This window comes from Onychostoma macrolepis, chromosome 01, assembly GCF_012432095.1.
Source record: "Onychostoma macrolepis isolate SWU-2019 chromosome 01, ASM1243209v1, whole genome shotgun sequence".
In the NCBI taxonomy this organism is placed as follows: Eukaryota; Metazoa; Chordata; class Actinopteri; order Cypriniformes; family Cyprinidae; genus Onychostoma; species Onychostoma macrolepis.
This window is the reverse complement of record NC_081155.1, coordinates 46,196,416-46,215,240: the sequence shown is the minus strand read 5'-3', so window position 1 is coordinate 46,215,240 and position 18,825 is coordinate 46,196,416. Positions and strand designations below refer to the sequence as shown.

At 37.9% G+C, this 18,825-nt stretch overlaps 2 protein-coding genes across 3 annotated transcripts; both read right to left on the bottom strand.

The window, feature by feature from the left end:
• Window positions 1-149: 149 nt before the first annotated feature.
• cyyr1 (cysteine/tyrosine-rich 1) lies at window positions 150-10,175 on the bottom strand. 2 transcript variants are annotated; one of them, XM_058778902.1, is made up of 5 exons: window positions 9,675-10,175; window positions 7,991-8,092; window positions 7,038-7,137; window positions 5,048-5,208; window positions 150-896 (listed from the first exon to the last, which is right to left on the bottom strand). In XM_058778902.1, the coding sequence occupies exons 1-5, from the start codon at window positions 9,766-9,768 to the stop codon at window positions 763-765; spliced, it is 591 nt and encodes a 196-aa protein (XP_058634885.1). In that variant the 5' UTR covers window positions 9,769-10,175; the 3' UTR covers window positions 150-762. The 2 variants fall into 2 exon arrangements, with proteins under 2 accessions (XP_058634885.1, XP_058634894.1); XM_058778911.1 differs by lacking the exon at window positions 7,991-8,092 and having other exon boundaries at window positions 9,675-10,168.
• A 1,860-nt stretch (window positions 10,176-12,035) lies between these two features.
• Window positions 12,036-18,437, bottom strand: adamts1 (ADAM metallopeptidase with thrombospondin type 1 motif, 1). Its single transcript, XM_058791819.1, has 8 exons — window positions 17,575-18,437; window positions 15,855-16,195; window positions 15,272-15,404; window positions 14,733-15,190; window positions 14,463-14,649; window positions 14,205-14,383; window positions 13,935-14,110; window positions 12,036-13,850 (listed from the first exon to the last, which is right to left on the bottom strand). The coding sequence occupies exons 1-8, from the start codon at window positions 18,158-18,160 to the stop codon at window positions 13,136-13,138; spliced, it is 2,775 nt and encodes a 924-aa protein (XP_058647802.1). The 5' UTR covers window positions 18,161-18,437; the 3' UTR covers window positions 12,036-13,135.
• Window positions 18,438-18,825: the final 388 nt, after the last annotated feature.

Here is an 18,825-nt window from a genome sequence, read left to right as displayed (position 1 = left end):
TAATAGCCTATTAGTCTAGTTCGGTAAATTCTCATATTCCGTATTTCTAAATTAAATCTTTTTATATTTTAATGTACTTTCTTGGATGTGTGTGCAAATTAGCTTTCAAAGAATAAAATATTTTGCTAAAGAGCTGTATGATAGCACCACACTGGAAAACACGAGCATGCAGCCTTCAGTTTTATTACTAAAAGTAAAAACAGACATAAATTGCATTAATGTTTTGCTGTTTGGACACAATCGGTGAACAGTTAACTACACCTGGTGTGTCTTCGTAACAGTAGCCAACTACAAATACAACTTGTTCTTTCAAATTTCTATGAATAAATACATTCACCATATTATTTCCTCAGTTGATAAAAATGAATTAATCAAGACACTCAGACACATTTTAGGTATAAGAATAAAATGTTACTCTGTACAACACATATGACGTTTACTCCCATATTAACAGTTAATTTCATTTGACAATTAAAGAGATAACACTGATCTTCAACAAGCCGCATCAAAAGAAAACAGAGCTTTTTTGGCCTGTCCTGGTCTCATGTTGCCTAATAAGGTTTATTAATGTTTATTAGACCATAAATGTCCATGCCATAAATTAAAATACTCCAATCCTCATGTAAGAATCATCTTTGCGCTGCTCCAGTGCGTGGAAATCCCTGCTTTATCGACAGAGCACCAGTCTGGCGGTTGTGCAGGGATTTTTGATTTTTGTGCATTATTTTGTGCGTCCTTTCAGAATAACACACATCAGGAGGCTCATTTGCGGCTGTAGCCTGGATAGGGTGGAGGTGGAGAGTAGTTTGTGGCTCTGGGTGGAGTGGGTGTGTATGGAGGCGGCCGTAGATCAGGAGGATACATCTCATAATCGTAGCTGTAAGGAGGTGGAGGACCTGAGAAGAATGAGACAGAACTGGAAATGAATGCTGTGTTTACAGGAGAGATTTATAGGCTTTGTTTATATTTATATTTATTTATTGCCAAACACCTTAGTTGTTTGGAATTTGCTTTGGTGAGCTCATCAACAATAATAACAAACATTAAAATACAAACATAAATACATACACGGCTATATTACACGGTTTATATTTGGATCGTCAAATATTACCTTATATTATAATCGTTATGATCAAAAGCTTTAATTATTGCTTAACATGTTCATTATGTCTGTTTAACTGAATACAAGATGTTTACTAACAACAACCTTTTATTTATTTGTTAGTTTATTTAGATAGGGACAGTATCAAATTTATGATTCCAGACAGAAAAAACTAAAAGAAAAGAAAATATAGAGCATAGCATATGTTAAAAAAACACTTTATATATATATATATATATACATTAGTGCTGTCAATCGATTAAAAAAGTTAATCGCGTTAATCACAGTCATGGACTGTGATTAATCATGATTAATCACAAATTTAAAATACTAGGATTTACCTGTAAATGTGCTGAAATAAAGAAATGCATTTTCTTCAAAAGTATTATGACAAAATGCATTATGAAGAAGAATTGGACCTGTTCTGCAGCTGCATTAGAGCTAATATTAGCATCATGCTTCATAAGACAATTTATGAGATTAATAGTGCACTTTTACTCAGAACTCACTTCAAACCACCATCGAGTGTTTGTAATAACTTCCTTTTACGATCACATGTAGAATTTGGTCGTTTACTGTTGTTAAAATATGCTATTATTTATAGCCTTTTATGTTGCTGCACAAATTAGCATTTCAGATGTACACATTTACCTCAAGAAAATCACATACAAATATCCTATCATAATCGTGTGTTTATTATCTTATATAATCTATAGTGGCTGTTGTCATGTTTATTTCTGCTGTGTAAAAGCCTTAACATGTAAGCTCTGCTGAAACTCACGTTGTTTGATGTTACAACCGCCTCCGTTCTTAAGTTGCCAGGGATATTTGTCTATTCGGGCGGCTGCGGTACATTATAAAAGTAGCCCAAAAAACCGCAACCCACGGCTCTGTAATTTTTTCCGCGATTGTATTTTCAAAATAGCCCACTTGTGCCGTTACCCTGGCAACACTGGTTCTGTACCCTCATCACACGATGATAGATAACCTTCCGCGCTGCGATGACGGGAAGAAGTTGGGGTCAAACCTTATCAAACGATTAATTTGCATTAAAAAAATATTAATGTATTAAACTTTTTAGATTAATCGCATGCGTTAACGCGTTAACATTGACACCCCTAATATATATACATACAAAAAATGAACTATATTAAAGTTACTACACTGTAAAAAGTGATAAGTTAAGTTAACTTAAAAAAATTGAGGAAACCTGTTGCCTTAAAATTAAAAGTAAATGATAATTAAAAAAAAAAGATTGCCATTGCTTTTTAATTCATTTTACAAAAACAAAAAAACTGTAAAAAAAAATACTGTTAAAAGGGTGATGTTTTTTAATCAATATTTTTGTCATGTTTTCCAGTGCAAATGTCTAAAGATTCTTAAACGAAGACACATTTACTTTACAAACAAAATGTATGTTTTAAGCATACACTCACTTCATTTTGTTCAGTTTCTCAGAAATCAAGACTTCATATGTTCATTTTGCATCTCCAGTAAATGTATCTTGATCTAAGGATGTTTAGATATTTGGACTGGAAAACAAGACCAAAATACTGAGGAAAATATATATTTTTTTGATATTCATGCTATGACTTTATGAAATTCTGCCTTTTATTAATTTCTTAAGTCTTTGCTGTGATTATTAAGGCTTTAATTTGTGGAAAGAAAAAATGTTTAAAATGTTTTTAAATACGGTTTAGGAAGCACATTTTGAAAGCAAATAGTGAAGGTGATTGAAAATCTTAAAAAGCGAAGGCACATTTATTTTTATAGTGCTTTATACAGTAAAGATCATTTCAAAGCAGCTTTACAGAAATAAACAGTAAAATAACAGCGTAAATGTTGCAAAATTCATCAATAATGAAACTACTTCAAAATCAGCTCTATAGAAAACAATATTATCATTATTCAGTTCAATGTTGATTCATTTCAGCTCAATAACAGTTTCATTGTCGCAAAACAAGGCTGCATTTACACTGCAGGTCTTGATGACCAATTCCCATTTTTGTGACTAAATCCGATTTCTTTTAAAAGTGACCCGTATCCAATGTGTGCATTTTACACTGCACTTGGTGAAACAAGCCAAAAATAGCATATATGACATCACTAATCAATTTCAATAGTAATAGGATAATTAGACACACACAGCTAAACGAAATCATAAACAATCACACTTAACAAGGACAGGAACAGGAAAAACTTGTGTCCTATTTTGGTTTTTCCTTTTCCTGTCCTTGTTAAGTGTGATTGTTTATGATTTCGTAATATGGGAGTAAACGTCATATGTGTTGTACAGAGTAACATTTTATTCTTATACCTAAAATGTGTCTGAGTGTCTTGATTAATTCATTTTTATCAACTTTTATTGAAATGAATGTATTTATTCATAGAATGTCACACAAGAGGGCGGGAAACGCACGACAGAGGACTGACATAGATATTGTTAAGCATGTCACATCTTCTGGGTCTTTTTACTCATTAAAACCAAATGCGTTCACCAGTGATTGTATATCAAGGTCAGGGACATGTTTATGTGAATTTAATTTTGTGGTTTGCCTGAAACCGATCGTGATTTTTTCCCTGCTTACACGGTCGTGGGCCATCTGTGCCACATGGGAGGAAAAAATCGGATCTGGGTCACATGAACCATGCAGTGCAAAAGAGGCCTAAAAATACTATAGTAAATTATAGTAAATACTATAGTGTTTTTGAACCACACTATAGTAAAAAAAAAAGTAAATATAACAACTATAGTTATATGAACAAATGACTTTACCCAATGCTGTACTAAGTACTTTCTACAACTATATGGTATATTATACTACAATACACTACAGTTTACTGTAGTAAAAACTAAAGTATACTAGAGTATTTATTACAGTTTATCAGTTCACTATAGTTAATACTGTAGCATTCATTAACAAAGTGTTGTAAATACTATAATATATACAGTCTAATGCACTTTACTATAGTATGGTTCAAAAACACTATAGTATTTGCTATAAATTACTATAGTATTTTAAGTGTCATTATTCAGCTCAAATTCAGTTCAAATTTTATTCTCACCTGATCAGTGTTGCCAACTTAGCAATTTTGTGGCTGAATTTAGCAACTTTTCAGACTACCCTAGCAACATTTTTTGCTAAAACAAATTTAGCCTTTTTTTTTTTTAATTTGGCAACTTTTAGCAACTTTCGATAAGTGACTCAAACGATAAAAAGGCACACATTTTCCATCCAAATTACACAAAAAGAGGAAACCAAAGATGCCTAGCAATACACACGTCACGTGAATTGAGTTAGCTGATATTTGCAATTTAATAATAATAATTTAATAATTGTTCATTTATGATACACTTTGTTAGTAGCTTGTACCTGCGATTGTTGATACACCGTAAGAAAAATGGAAAAGATAGTAATTTTCCAGGACATTATCCATTATCCATGTAACCCGAAAATTTAAATGCAGGTAAAAAACCAAAAAGGACAATTCTTTCATATAGTAGATTGTGCCCTATTTTTACAGACTTTTCTTAGAGTGTAGCACACTAACTAACTACTAATACACTGCTTAAAGCATAATTGTTGAGAATGTGTAGTATTACTAGTTTACTAGCTATTAAAAAATGTTTTAATTGTAATCATTCAAAAATGTGTATGCGTTCAATAATTCAATGTATTTAAAAATACAGTTATTTATATTTTAATATTATATTATGCATATTATTTTACAAACAAATCTAAATGAACATGTATAAAATACATTATTTGCTGAGATTTGATGTTGTGACAATTTTGCGTCGTGATTACGCAATGACATCACAACGTCATTTAGCAACTTTTAGCAATAAATCAACTTTCTCTGAAAATTAGATCTCTTGTGTGCTAGTTTAGCATGCTGGTTGTGGTTAGTCAGTGTGAAGGCTTGTGTGTGGTGTTGTGTTACCTGGGTAACCCTGAGTCACAGTGTTGATGTATGACGAGCTGAAGACGCCCACTCTCGCCCCGCGGCTGTTCTTCACACACATACAGATGCACAGAAAGATGGCGGCCACCGCGCCCATCAGAAACACCACGCCAAACACGATCCCTGAGATAGCCGTTCCCCTGAGCGAACAAAACACAAAACTGAGACTAGCATACACGAGCTGCACGAGTACTAGTGATGCTCAATTCATCAAACACTAACTACCTGTCTGTTTCATGGCAGGATAAACTCAATATTTGCATTCATTGTGTTTTTGTGGAGTCAGACCACCCATGCTCATATTTATTTGTCTCCTGATGGATCCCGTCCATTTGTGAGTCAACGGTGATCCGTCTCTTGTGTGAGCAAGCACCTGACTAAACACGGCACAAAAGACCAAATGTGCTGCTTTTCAATTGTCATTTCGAGTTTGGACAGAGATTGAGTTCAGACTGCACAAAATATTTTCTTTCTTAGTATTTATGTCTTGTTTTCTAGTATAAATATCTAAAAATTCTTTCAGGATGCGTTTACTTGACAAGTAAAACGACTTAAAAAATAATCTTAATTCAAAGGCTAAACAAGATTATTTATATATTAGGTATATTCAGTTGGTTAACAGTTGTTTTGATTTATTATTAATATGTAATTATTTTAAAAAGTAGCCTGCTTATATAATTTCATAAAAATGCACAAAATATACATTCTAAAAGATTTTGCAAACATTCTCAATATTCTCTTATAAAATGTTCTTTTGGAATGTTCAAAACGTCCCTTTTTTAAATTTTTACAAATGTTAAGGGAACGTTCCATTGTATCATTTTGCAAACATTATGGGAATGTTACTTTTGAATGTTCTCTGAACGTTCTGAAACAGGAAGTAACATTTTAAAAATGTCCGGTGGTTTCAAACTATAATGTTTCAGAAAAAAGAGTTCCAGGAACGATGTATGAAAAATGTTTTGAGAACAGTATTAAAGACCAGACAGCTTTGGACAAATGTTCTGTTAACGTTACTGTTCATAACTTTGAGAGAACATTGCAGCAATGTTCTGAGAACGTTCTCTGTTAGTTGAGAGCCTCTATTATAGAGAAACAAGGAAGATATTAAAGAGGTTTCATGTGTGAAATCATCTGAAGTCACTTTTATCACTTGAACACTCTACTGTGGTCATTAAAAATGTGTTTGAATTAGTGCTGTCAAACGATTAATCGCGATTAATCGCATCCAAAATAAAAGTTTTTGTTTACATAATATATGTGTACTGTGTATATTTATTATGTATATATAAATACATAAACATGCGTGTATATATTTGAGAAAAATATTTTATGTTTATATATAAAATATATTTATATATAATATAAAATATAAGAATATAAATATATAAATGTATATATTTTCTAAATATATACTGTATGTGTTTGTATTTATATATACATAATAAATATACACAGTACACATATATTATGTAAACAAACTTTATTTTGGATATGATTAATCGCGATTAATCGTTTGACAGCACTAGTTTGGATTTATTCAAACTAGCATCAGAATTATTAGATGTAATTGGACACGAGGGTTGATTATAGGATGTGGGTTGGATTTCAGATTGAAGTGGAAAAGCAGCTGTGTGTGAGGGGGAGGGGAGGTCAGAGGTCAAGTCAGTGCTGGTGTTATACATGTGCTGTGTGAGTGTGTTCTGCATACATGGTTGTATAATGTCATGGGTATTACAATGTGAAATTGGTTAATGAGGTTTACACTTCCTGTGTCCTCATAAACCACCAAATTGATTAAAAACATACTAAACTGAAATTCTACAAATACCAGTAGTTTTGTGTGAGGGGTAGGTTTAGGTGTAGGAATAGGGGAGAGAAAATACAGTTTGGACATTAGAAAAACCATTATGCACCATTACATAGAAACTCAACGTGTGTAAATGTGTGTGTGTGTGTGTGTACTTACGAGAGCACGTCTCCCACATACGCATAGTAAGAGCAGCAGAACGGAGGAACCCCATCACAGCAGTACTCAATACAGCTGTCACACTGAGCGTCTCCACGGCCTACAAAACACACACACACGATTTATATAAAATATGATATATTTACAATAATATTTGCTCAATGTGAACTGATTTATAGGAAACATGATATAATTCACATTTTCACCATTTAACGATGTGCGTTATGGTTGGGGAAAATTCAAAATCACAATCTTATTTTAGTATTTAGGAGTTTTAGTTCATATTTTGAATTAGATTTCATTTTTATATTTTCAGTTTAATTACAGTAAAATTTTTAGCATTTTTATTGTTTTGTCATAATCTATTTTTTTTCTTACGTCTATATAGTTTTCATTAGGTTTTAGTTTTAGTTATTTTAGTACTTCAACTTACACTAACCAAAAATTAGAAATGTTGCCATGGAAACTAGCTGAAATAAAAATAAGTTTTAAATCAAATGTTAAATTTTATTTTTAATAAATGTTAGGTTTTATTTTTAATGTTTGTTTTACTTCAAGTAATGAAAATGTTTTAATGGTTTTAGTTTTAGCTCTTATTTAATTCACAAGTGTGAATGTGAAGTGAATTGGATTTTCTTTTTATTTCTTTTTAATTATATTTTTAATCTTTTATTAGAATATTTATTTTTTTACCTTTTATTACTGATTTTGTTTTTATATAATCTGTTATGATTATTTTTAAATCCCGTATATGTAAAGCACTTTTAGCATTGTATATGAAACGAAAATACCATAGTCAAAAACCTTACTAATTTTTGTTAGAAATAATCATGTTTAAAATGTTTGAATATTTTCGGTGGAAAACAAGACACAGATAAAGATAAGGAATATGATATTTTTGCAGTGTTTCATTTCTCTTTAAGAGCATTATTGTGTATTGAGACAAAACCAACTGATCAAAATGTCCCTGCAGTGTTTCTCAGTTTTTAGTGTTGTGTTGGAAGGCTGAGCTTGTCTGTTCCCATCATTCCTGCTGCTGACAGACGAGTCCGATCCTGCAGAAAGAATCATCAGTGCTTCATCATGTGTTGCTTCTTGCTCAGAGCTCTTTAATGCACCAAACACGCCTGCTGGATTGGCATCAAATGCTATTGATCTGTGATTAAGAGAGCTTTATGACACATTTCATGACTGGATTGCATTTGCACTTCTGGGGAAGGGTGTATACAGCACAACTATTGCTTAACACAAGTCCATCTGTATAGATCTGGGTCCATGGCTTCTTATCTTGTGTTTTGATGCCATAACGTACTTGAAAAAGAGCTCTAAATACAACTGTTTTAGCACAAACAGTCTTTTAATGTACATATCTCAAGCTCATGTTCAAGGATAAGGATGGTTGGTACACAATTACAGCGCTATCTTGTCCTGCCCACAGTCATCACAGTATAATTGGTGTAATTATGTCTTCTAAAGCACCAAAATTTGGCTTCAATTTGAGTGGCGTCTGTTTGCATCTGGCTTCCCAGAGCAAATGTGGGGCCCTGCAGACTGGGTGGTCCCCTAGAGGCCCCCGCTGTACCTCTGGGTCCTGTCGGTCAACACTTTTGGGACAAAGACGCTTTAGACGCACTGGCGCTTTAAATGTTACCACACACACACACACACACACTTCTTACATATATGCATGTTTCTATGCATAGTTTAATCATAAAACTCCAGAAAAGTATTCTGTGACGCTATCAGATGGCCATACTAAGGTACTGAATGAATACAGTGTCCATATACCATTATATATTTACTTAATACTTCAATGTATTTCAAAGAATAGCATGGCATTATTATGGCAGAATTAAAAGTGGTTGTAAAATGAGCAATTAGTCAATAGCAATTAGTTTTTTCAGCATCAAAAAGGTGAGAAAATTTAATTTACTACCTAACTAACTCTATTTAATAATTATTTAACAATAAAAATAATGATTAAACTCTGTTAAGTAGTAACTCATAAGTAACTTTTCTTTGTAAGTTCCCAGCTAACAGGAAACATTGACTTGGACTAACGTTTTTCAAATTCTATAAATGTTACAAAACTTTTTTTTTTTTTCAAGTAATGTTTATGGAACGTTCTTATAACTTAATATTTCATGTGTTCTCAATGTTGAGAGAAAACGTTCTTATAACATTCTCAAAACATTATGTTTTGTACTCGAACGTTCTTAAAGCGTTTTTGTAACCTTTAAATAACATTCTAATCGCAACAAGAAAACCGGACACTTCAACGTTTTAGAATCGCTTCACAACAATGTTCCCACAACGTTTTTATAACCTAAATTTGTTGCCTAAGACATCACCATGGTAGCTTTAAACACAGCGGTAAAATGAGAATTATAAAGACAGGTTACTTCATCATAACGCAAAAAAAAGTTGCGCGAAAGTCATTAAATAACTTTAACAAACACAACTGAGAAATTAACCCGCAAGTAAAATAATCACGTACAGTTAATTTACGACCTCAAATCGTAAGTAACTAGGTAACACATAGGCTACGTGACTTTATTTGCCATTTAAATAAATAATCGATTACACTTTTAATTGATCTACTTCCTAGCTCTCAAATATAAAACTAGGCTACATTACCGGCAAAGAAGCAAAGCAGCAGAGAGTCCCGCAAGAACTTCCAACTCTTCTGTGAACTCGGCGTCTTCGGATTTTCCATAATGTTCCTGTACATTTCTGTTGAAAACCCTAGAAAACGCGTCTAACCAACTTTCACATGTTATTTAATCTTTTCACAGTTGGTCGTTAATTCTGCCATCATGTCTTAAATCTTATTATAAACTGTGCCTATGTTGTTCTGACTGTCAAGCGTTAAAATAAACGAACTCTTTTATCCATAACGCTCCACGTGTTCCACGAATCGTCTCCAAGTCACAACTTCTCCTTTGACTCCTTCCTCTTTGTCTTTAACTTCTTCCTTGCGCTATTTTCTTCTCTTCGCCTCGATCCCCTCCCCCAGGAACGTCGCCCAGTCGGTCTGGATGCGACTGAACGAACGGCCGCCTCCACCGTCACGACTCCTCATCACACAAACGTAAATGTGGCTGGTTACCTCAGAACAACACAAGAGCCGCACGATCATTCTGGGAACACGTTCGCCCTCTTCAATAGCTGCAAATTGCGGCCTCATCTTCTCGCTAGTGTCCCTGAAGTCTATATTTAGATGTCTCTTCAGTCGTGTTTTCACGAATCCGCTCTATGTGCAACATCCCTGACCAGAGCTCAACACAAAGAGTAAACAAGAGCATCTCAAAACACGTGCTCTGTAAGATTATAAACCCAAATGTTAATGTTAATTCACTTGATCAACTCAGTAGAATCCAATTTTATTAAATGCGTATCAATACCACGAGTTTCTATTTGGTTTCTATTTCTAGTTTTTGACTTTGGCGTGCATATGATACGCAGTGGTTAGGATTAGGGGTGTGGGGTAGGTGCGTATTATATGTATGCCAAAACTGCGTATTATATGCACGCCAACAAATTGCTCATCACATGCACGCAAAAATTGCATATTATATGCACGCCAAACACGTGCGTATCATATGCACGCTAAAGTCAGAATAGAAACCAAATAGAAACAGAAAATCGTGCTGTTGATACGCATTTCCATGAGACCGGACTCATTTTGAATTGGGACACCATAAAAATAACATTTATCTTAAATGATTACCTTTATATCTTGTTTACGAGCTGTGACTTGATCCCCTACTCAATTATAGCTTAATGCATTTGAGTTGTTGACAAATAACATGGACCTAACTAACTAAAATCATCTAAGAACGGATTTATTACATTCCCATTAACTCAAGAAAGCATTTCTGAATGTAAAACAAAAAACAAAAAAGCTTTAGATGTTTTTTTCTTGGTTATGCGAATGTTAATGGAACATTAAATTTTATAATTTGCAGACATTACAGGGATGTTACATTTGTAACATTCTGAAAAAAGTGGTAACATTTAAAAATGTTACATGAACATCCAAGTAAAACATTTAAGAAAAAATTCATTCCATGAATGATGTATTTATAAATATTGCTATTGTGCTAATGTTTTGAGAACATTATTAAAGAGCAGATAACGAATGTTCTATTAATGTTACTGCACATAAGGCAATGTTCTGAAAATGTTTCCTTGTTCAATTCAATGTTATTGTGTAAGGGAAATCTTGCTATCTTGTATCTCACATATTTACATTTACATGTCTTTCTTGCTCTACCCTGAGATCTTACTCAGTTTTCAGACAGTCAGAAAAAAAGGTTTTCATTAGAAAAGGCCTTGCTATTATGGTGTGCAAAGTCACTTGTTATTTTACTGAGCGGTTGGTTGCATGTATTATTTAGCAGAGGGACTGGCCGGGGCTGAATGTGCTTACTCTTCAACCACCCTTGTAACATAATGACAAAACCCCACATTGTCCTCTTAAATTATTAAAGCTTGTTATATAACAAAAGACTTCCTGGTTATAACCAGTGATGTGGTTATTACATGTGCTGCTGAATATGCCGGTCATACAGGCTTTTGGACAGCTATTGAGAGTGCTAATTAATTTAATTCAATTGATTTAATTCAGCACAGTGGACTTTCTTTGTCTGGTTCATAACACAAGCAGACCGACTCAGCAGCGTTATATTGATAATTGTCCTGATTAGATCTAGTCATGTTGATACTCTTTTGTGTTTATTTTGATGTACGCACGTACTTAAATTGATGTACTTCATGTATTTACAAACAATGTGCATAAGTTAGAGTTCAGACTTTAGATGTTAATGTTGCTCCATCATTTAGAGCAGATTAACCACATTAAAAATTCCATTATATTTTTAGAGAAAATATAATGTAGTACCTTCACAAACCCCAAGGGGTCCTCAGACTTGGATTTAGACTACAGTGCTTCAATGTCAGGAGCCACACCCAAAATAAGACACCATCTCAACAATATTGGTCCACAAATCAATGTGATACTTTATTCATAAACCTAAGATCATTGATATTGTATAAATACTCTAATATAATCTACATCCTTCAGTTATTTCAATAATAATAACAAATAGAAATACAATAATTATAAAAAAGCAACAAGATTATATTAAATGGGCTGTACAAAAATAAATAACGTTTGGATATTCTGTACAAAAAGAAATACCTCATTACAAAGATACCTTCGCAGAAGGCAGGAGAGGATTACTTATGAAGTAGTAGTAGGAGAGAAGTCCCTCACCATATCTCCACACAAACACACAGAACTAACCCACACATACATAAACACGCACAAACACAGTCTCTCTTCAGGTATAGAACTTATGCTCTTTGGTCTCCCTCCCAGTTAAAAACGTGATCCCTCTTGACCGGGTATGGCTTTGCAAAATGGTGAAAATATCAACCTAGGAAGCTAAACTTAAAGCTAATGTGCATTGTTAAACTTAGTTATGAGGAAATGCATAATACCTGTTGTGGTGTTTAATTAGCAGCATGTGTGCCTAGCTGAGGTGAGATATGGCGTTGGTTTTGGCAAGAAAAATGCATGTGTTAAATATGTGCTCTGAGCCAGAGTTTGCAACTTTGAAATGTAGAACCACTAGAGGGCGTTTTATATAACACCACTACTAATGAACTCTTCTGTTACTGCTCTTGACCCTGGCAATAGCTCCTATATGTTCCTATATGCTCTCTTGTGACAAACGAATCATGTCTGTCTAGTCCAGCTCAGACAGACGGTACAAATGCATAGCTGTTTCATGCACTCTTTCACTAATCATCATACACACCCATGCACACTCAAAATCTAACATGCATGACATCACTATCCAAAGCAGCAGAGGTGTTCGTATTCTCATCCTAAATCACAGCTGTCAAGACAGGTGCACAGTGTGCAAGCTTTGTGCCCCCAGTGTTGGATGGATGGGATTTGAAACACTGAAAGAAGTTTGCTTGCAGTCTTGGTCATAAGGGGCCCTTTGAATCCAAAAACCTGTGTTGGTCGGCACCAGATGTGCAAGGTTACAGCTGTTCGAGGTTGTTTCGAACCTCAGTGTTCAGTCTCAACAGGGAGTCATGTTGCACAAATCTAGGAGAGGTCGTGGTCGAACTTTTGCGTTGCAGCTCTCATTAGGCAAAGTGTGGCCGTCGTGTCCGATGCAGTGCAGAGTGCGCTTACGAAAGCCTCTGCCACAGGTTTTGGAACAAGTGGACCACTCCCCGAGCAACCAGGATGGGCAAGCCTGCAGAGCGCAGAGTTGCGACAGCACAGGGCGCAGCTCTTCAGGACAGTCTTTTGATTGGCGGCCATATGCATCAAGACAGATGACTTCCCGATTCTGGATACCACCGCCGCAGGTCTTCGAACAAGGTCCCCACTCACGTAGAGCCCATTCGGCATCTCCTGCTTCACTAATAACGTTAATGGACGGCCGTTTTGACCCACTGGGGCGTTGCGCAAAGTAGCTGTATTTTACACGAGGTCGGGGGGAATCACCGACCGACAGCACCTGGATGGTAAGAGGCTCAGATAAGGGAGCAAAGCTTCGCAGGCGCTCTAGCGTGGCAGAGGAACCGCTGTATCGCAGCAGTGCACCTTTCAGAGAGATGTCAGTCTCTAAAGTGGTCAGCTTATAGTCGCCGTTCAGTAGATAAGTGCCATCTTGCCTGCGAACTGCTAGGTAGCTATTGTCTTGGCGGCGGCCTCCAAGAGAGCGCTGCTTAACATCTAGGTGCGTGGCACCGGCTGGAATCGTCACTACATCTTGGTAGCCCGCTCTAAAGTTCAGAAACAAGGAAAGGTCAGATCAAACCGAAATCTGAGAAGGAATTTTGGAAAACTGCCGCAGATTGTGGGCTTACCTAGCACGTTCCATTGATCCAGAAACTTTCTTGCAAGTCGATCCATCTCCTCCACAGATGCCACATTTGTCAAAACGTTTATTGGAGCCAATGACCCTGTCACAACCAGCTTTCACACACTGGCCTTGGACGCAGACTGAGGTGGAATCTGGGGTGCATGGTGTTCCATCAGCCACCTGAAGGCATTGGAAGGAACCTCGGATTAACATCTCCAGTGCATCCACTAAACCACTGTTAGATTTTACAACTCAGGCTAATTGGGACACTCACCTTTGGCTTCAGAATGAAGAAGTAGCCTGTTCCCTTCGCTCGGCACACCAACTTGCAGCGGTCCTTGGGAGACACCCCGGCGTACTTCGGCACCCACTCGACGCCTTCTCCTGAGCCAAATGACAACTGAGAGGAGATGTCATTGTGGGCCAAACACTGCTCCTCACGGAATGTCAAACCTGCGCAAATAAACACAATTGTAAATCAAGCGGCTTGCAAAAACGTGGTTGCAAAAACAGTGATAGGACCATGCCTTACCATTGCTATCAGGGCAGGTCTCGGTGTTGCAGGAGCGGTACTGAATTCTCTTGCCCTCACAGTATTTGCCTCCATTTTTGGGTAGGGGATTGTCACACTCCCTGATAGAGAACTGCACACCTCCTCCACAGGTACGGGAGCAATCTCCCCAAGGTCCCCAGGCTCCCCATCCACCATTGACTGGAATCTAAAAGGTGACAGGACAGAACCATTGTCAGTCACAAATTCAGAATAACATCAATTCTGTATGGCACACCAAATGGTGCTCACCTGATACTTGGCAGCCTCGGACCTCCTCAAACATTGGCCTGCCATACAGTAGCTGTCAGACCCGCAAGGCGTCCCATCGGCCCACGGAAAGTTCTTGGTTTGGCAGACGAGCAAGCCATTTGCAGTTGTGACCATGCACCAAAGGGCGGCACAGGTGGTGCTCTGGTCCGGACAGTGCTGGGAATCCTCTCCAAATGTGAGACGGCACTGTCTGTCAGCATCGTAAACTGAACCTGGCAGAACCTGGGGTAACTGCTGAGGCTTCTGGGGCTTGTCCAGCAAACACTGACCATGGCCATTGTCCAGGAAGGTCGTGACCATCATAGCACTGCAATAAGACCAGGGCTGTAGCTGGTTCAGATTTGACAAGGTTGAAGCCATCATATGGGTGCTCCACTGGTCACCGTTAAGACTGGCACATTGTTTGGCATCATCATGGGGCATGTTGAACACGTGACCTACGTGAGAAGCACAATTATGACTTGACCTACACCTGCATAGTTTCTAGTTTTTGTATAAGAGCATGGGGATATGCCTACCAAGCTCATGTGCAACTGTGAAGGCTGCCTGCAGACCGTCATCTTCAATAATGGAGCAACTTCGATCCGGATCACACACGGTGCCAACATCCGCCATCCCCAGGGTGTCACAGGAATGAGCTCCACAAAGATCCTGAAAGGAACAGCATTTATAAGTATGAGGCGTGCTACATAATTATTTACTCACACTCTAAAAACTAAAGGCTCTACAAGGGTGTTTTTGCTGGGATAGAAGAACCATTTTGGTTCCCCAAAGAACCTTCAAGTGAACAGTTCTTAAATGAACCATTTTTTTACGAAACATTTGAAAAGAGAAAGAACCTTTTTACACTATAAACCCTGTTGAATAAACCAGCATATGCTGGTTAGGTATGTTTTAGCCTATTATTAGCAGCTATGGACCAGCTGAAACAAGCTGAAACCAGCAGCCAAGCTTCAAAACATACCTAATCAGCATATGCTGGTTTTTTTGAACAGGGAAGAATCTTTTATGCATCTGAAAGTTTCCATGGATGTTCAAGGTTCTTCATGGAACCATCGACGCCCATAAAAAACAAGATGAGACCAAGAGTGATAAACTTACCTGTCTGGTGAACAGCACTGCTGTGTCGTAGTGCTCTGCGTGCCGGTCACTTGATGGGTTGTGCTGTCTTTGCCACTGGCAGAAGTTTCTGAGCGTAAGCGCCGCATTGGAGGACACCTGGGGACCGTGTTCTTCATCGTACACAACAAGTAGCTTCACAACTGCCAGACTGATTGAATTACGAATGGTGGGGTGTCGATATAGACGAGACGCCACCGACATGATGGTCAGCAGATAAGGTTTGAGCCCAGCACCGTGAAACTCCGCCATTGACTGGTCTGCCACAATCATGATCTCCAAATAGCGAGGAGTGGACACAAAGCGCCGAGATCTTTGGTGTGCTGGAGGATGAGAAGATAACAGTTAAAGCCATTGGTTAAATTAGAAAAAAGTGAAACTCTAAATCAGATTCAGTATTTACCAGAGGGAAAACTTTTCCACATTGATGACTTGTATGTTTTATTTAAAGAGCCAATAGGCTTTAACTTACATGGGTTAACCATAATTTCCTACTTCCTATTGCTAGACAGCGTCAGGTGATATTAGGGGGAGGGACTAGATTCTAGAGAGCATTTTATTAGACATATTTTAGATAATAATTAAAGCCATTAGTTTTATCAGAAAAAAAGTGAAATCTAAATCAGATTCAGCGTTTACCAGAGTGAAAAGTGTCTTGCATTAAATGACTTTCCCAAACTGATGACTTGTATGTTTTATTTGAAAAGCTAGTAGGCTTTAACTTACATGGGTTGACCATAATGTCCTACTTCCTATTGCTAGACAGCGTCAGGCGATATTAGAGGGAGGGACTAGAATCTAGAGAGCATTTTTTGGATATATATCTGTAGACGCCTATGAGTGCAAGATGACGTCATCAATTATTATTATTATTTTTGGTTTTCACGCAACCTAAAGGCTTTATTTTAAATGCGTGTCCACTTTTATGAGTCCACACAGATGCCTCAAAGCTATTAAACCTGAATGCACTTTTGACTGGAAATAGTAAAGTAAAATGGTGTTTTATAACTGAAAAATAGAGAACTGTGTATAGGCTACTTAAAAAGATAGAAAGCTATTGGGAGTTAGTGCTGAGCTTGCTTACTTTTCCATTTGACTAAGCTTCTGCTCCGCCCTGCTAATAACTTTTCCAAAACCTGCGCACTTTCGCGAGAAACGTTGGCGGAAACACAAGCCATCTACAGTCCTCCGGTGCTGATCTGCGCAACATGCGGTACCAGGAGGAGAACTTCCACGTCTCTCCAGCCCATTCTCTCCCGCCTCCCTCTCCCCCAACCCTCAACCCTACGTCCCCTTCCCTCCTCCTGCGTATGTGGAGAGATTTCTGCCCTCTCCAAGTTAACCCTCGCCTCGCTTTTGGAGACGGCTCGTCTGCGCTTTAGAAAAAAGTTTATTCTTTAAGATGCGTTTAAACGGGCTGGCAGAACATGTGTGCTATTTGCAGTTGATGCATTTCTCAACTAAATTACGCGATTTGGTGTTTAGTGCGTTAATGCAGACGCAGAACTCTGTAACCTGCTTAATTCGCTCCTCATGCGCCAGCGCGCAATGAATGACGCGGAGTCACCGAGTTTATTTGGGTTACCGGAGGCGTGCGCGAAATATTACCGGGAAAAAATCTCAGTAATAATAAAGTAGCCTACAACGAAACTTTCCTAGGTACAAGATCGATAACTATAAAGTTTTACTCTGCAATATTTACCTTTAGACTCAGATGGGATGCGCTCTGTGTCAGATTTGGTTGGTTTCTCGGTGACCCGTTCCTCCTCCTCGTTCACCCCACACTTCGAACCGTTTTCCTCATCCAAGAAACCTCGTTTTCTTCTGCGAATGATGTGGGTGTCTCCATCTGAAGCCTCTCCGCTGGCGTTTGCGGGTTGAATGAAATACTCTTCACCGCCGACATAGAAGCCGCCTCGCAGTCCGTTGCACAGATTGATCGCCGCAGCGGAAAGTTCTTCTCCGTTCACGGTTCCTGAGAAGAAGCACCGCGCCTCTCCAGCGCTGTCAAACTCCTCGGACTCCGGTTTCCCGACCATCTGGAACACAAACCCAGGCGCTAAAAAGGTCTGGTCCGGTTCCAGCTCCAACACCATCTGATTTCCAAAGACGTCCAAACGATAGATGCGTTTTTCGGATTGCTTTTCCTGTGCTTCTGCTGTATGGGTCGGTTCGGTGTCGTACGATTCGAGATGGACCGGCACCACGGTGCTCTCTTCCCACGCGCTCTGCGCCGCGTTTACGCACAGAGCTGCAACGAAACCCAGTATGACGCGCAAAAGAGACATTATATTCCCGTTGGGTTCTCAAGATCAAAATGATAAAATAATAACGCACCCGATGGAAATCCTCACAAAGTTTCAGTTCTTTGAATATCTAACTCCAAAAGACGGTATATCACAAGAAACAAAACCAGAAAACTGCAACAGGTACCAATCCAGAGCTTAAAATGATCTTCGAATTGAATATAATAAATAGAACGATCGCCGTCTCTAGCAGCAAAATTACAAGAAGAGTCTCAAAAGTGGTCTTGGAGAGTTTCTCTCACCGTCTCCTCGGGTTTCAGCTCTCCTTCTGTCTTAGAAGCGAGAAGCTCGGCTCTCTATATATGCTCCAACGCAGGACCACCCCTTTCCTGAAGCCCCTTTGATCTGCTGCAGCCAAATCTAGTACGCAACAGAGCGCTGGAGCAGAGCCACAATCATCAATCATCAGAGCGCAACCCTTATGGCCCAGAACTCCTGTATTAGTCATTTAAACTCCTGATCAGTCTATATGTGCATTTTGCATTCACGTGGTTTATATAATTTTAAAACCCCATTCTTAGACTAAGATTAAGTGCACTAATATGTCAGTATAACACAAGGTTATTGAGGACATCAGGAGACGAGTCTCCTCGCAAGAGATGGGAAGCAGCTGACTGGAGCTTCTGCTGCGGGGAAGAGGCGCAGGC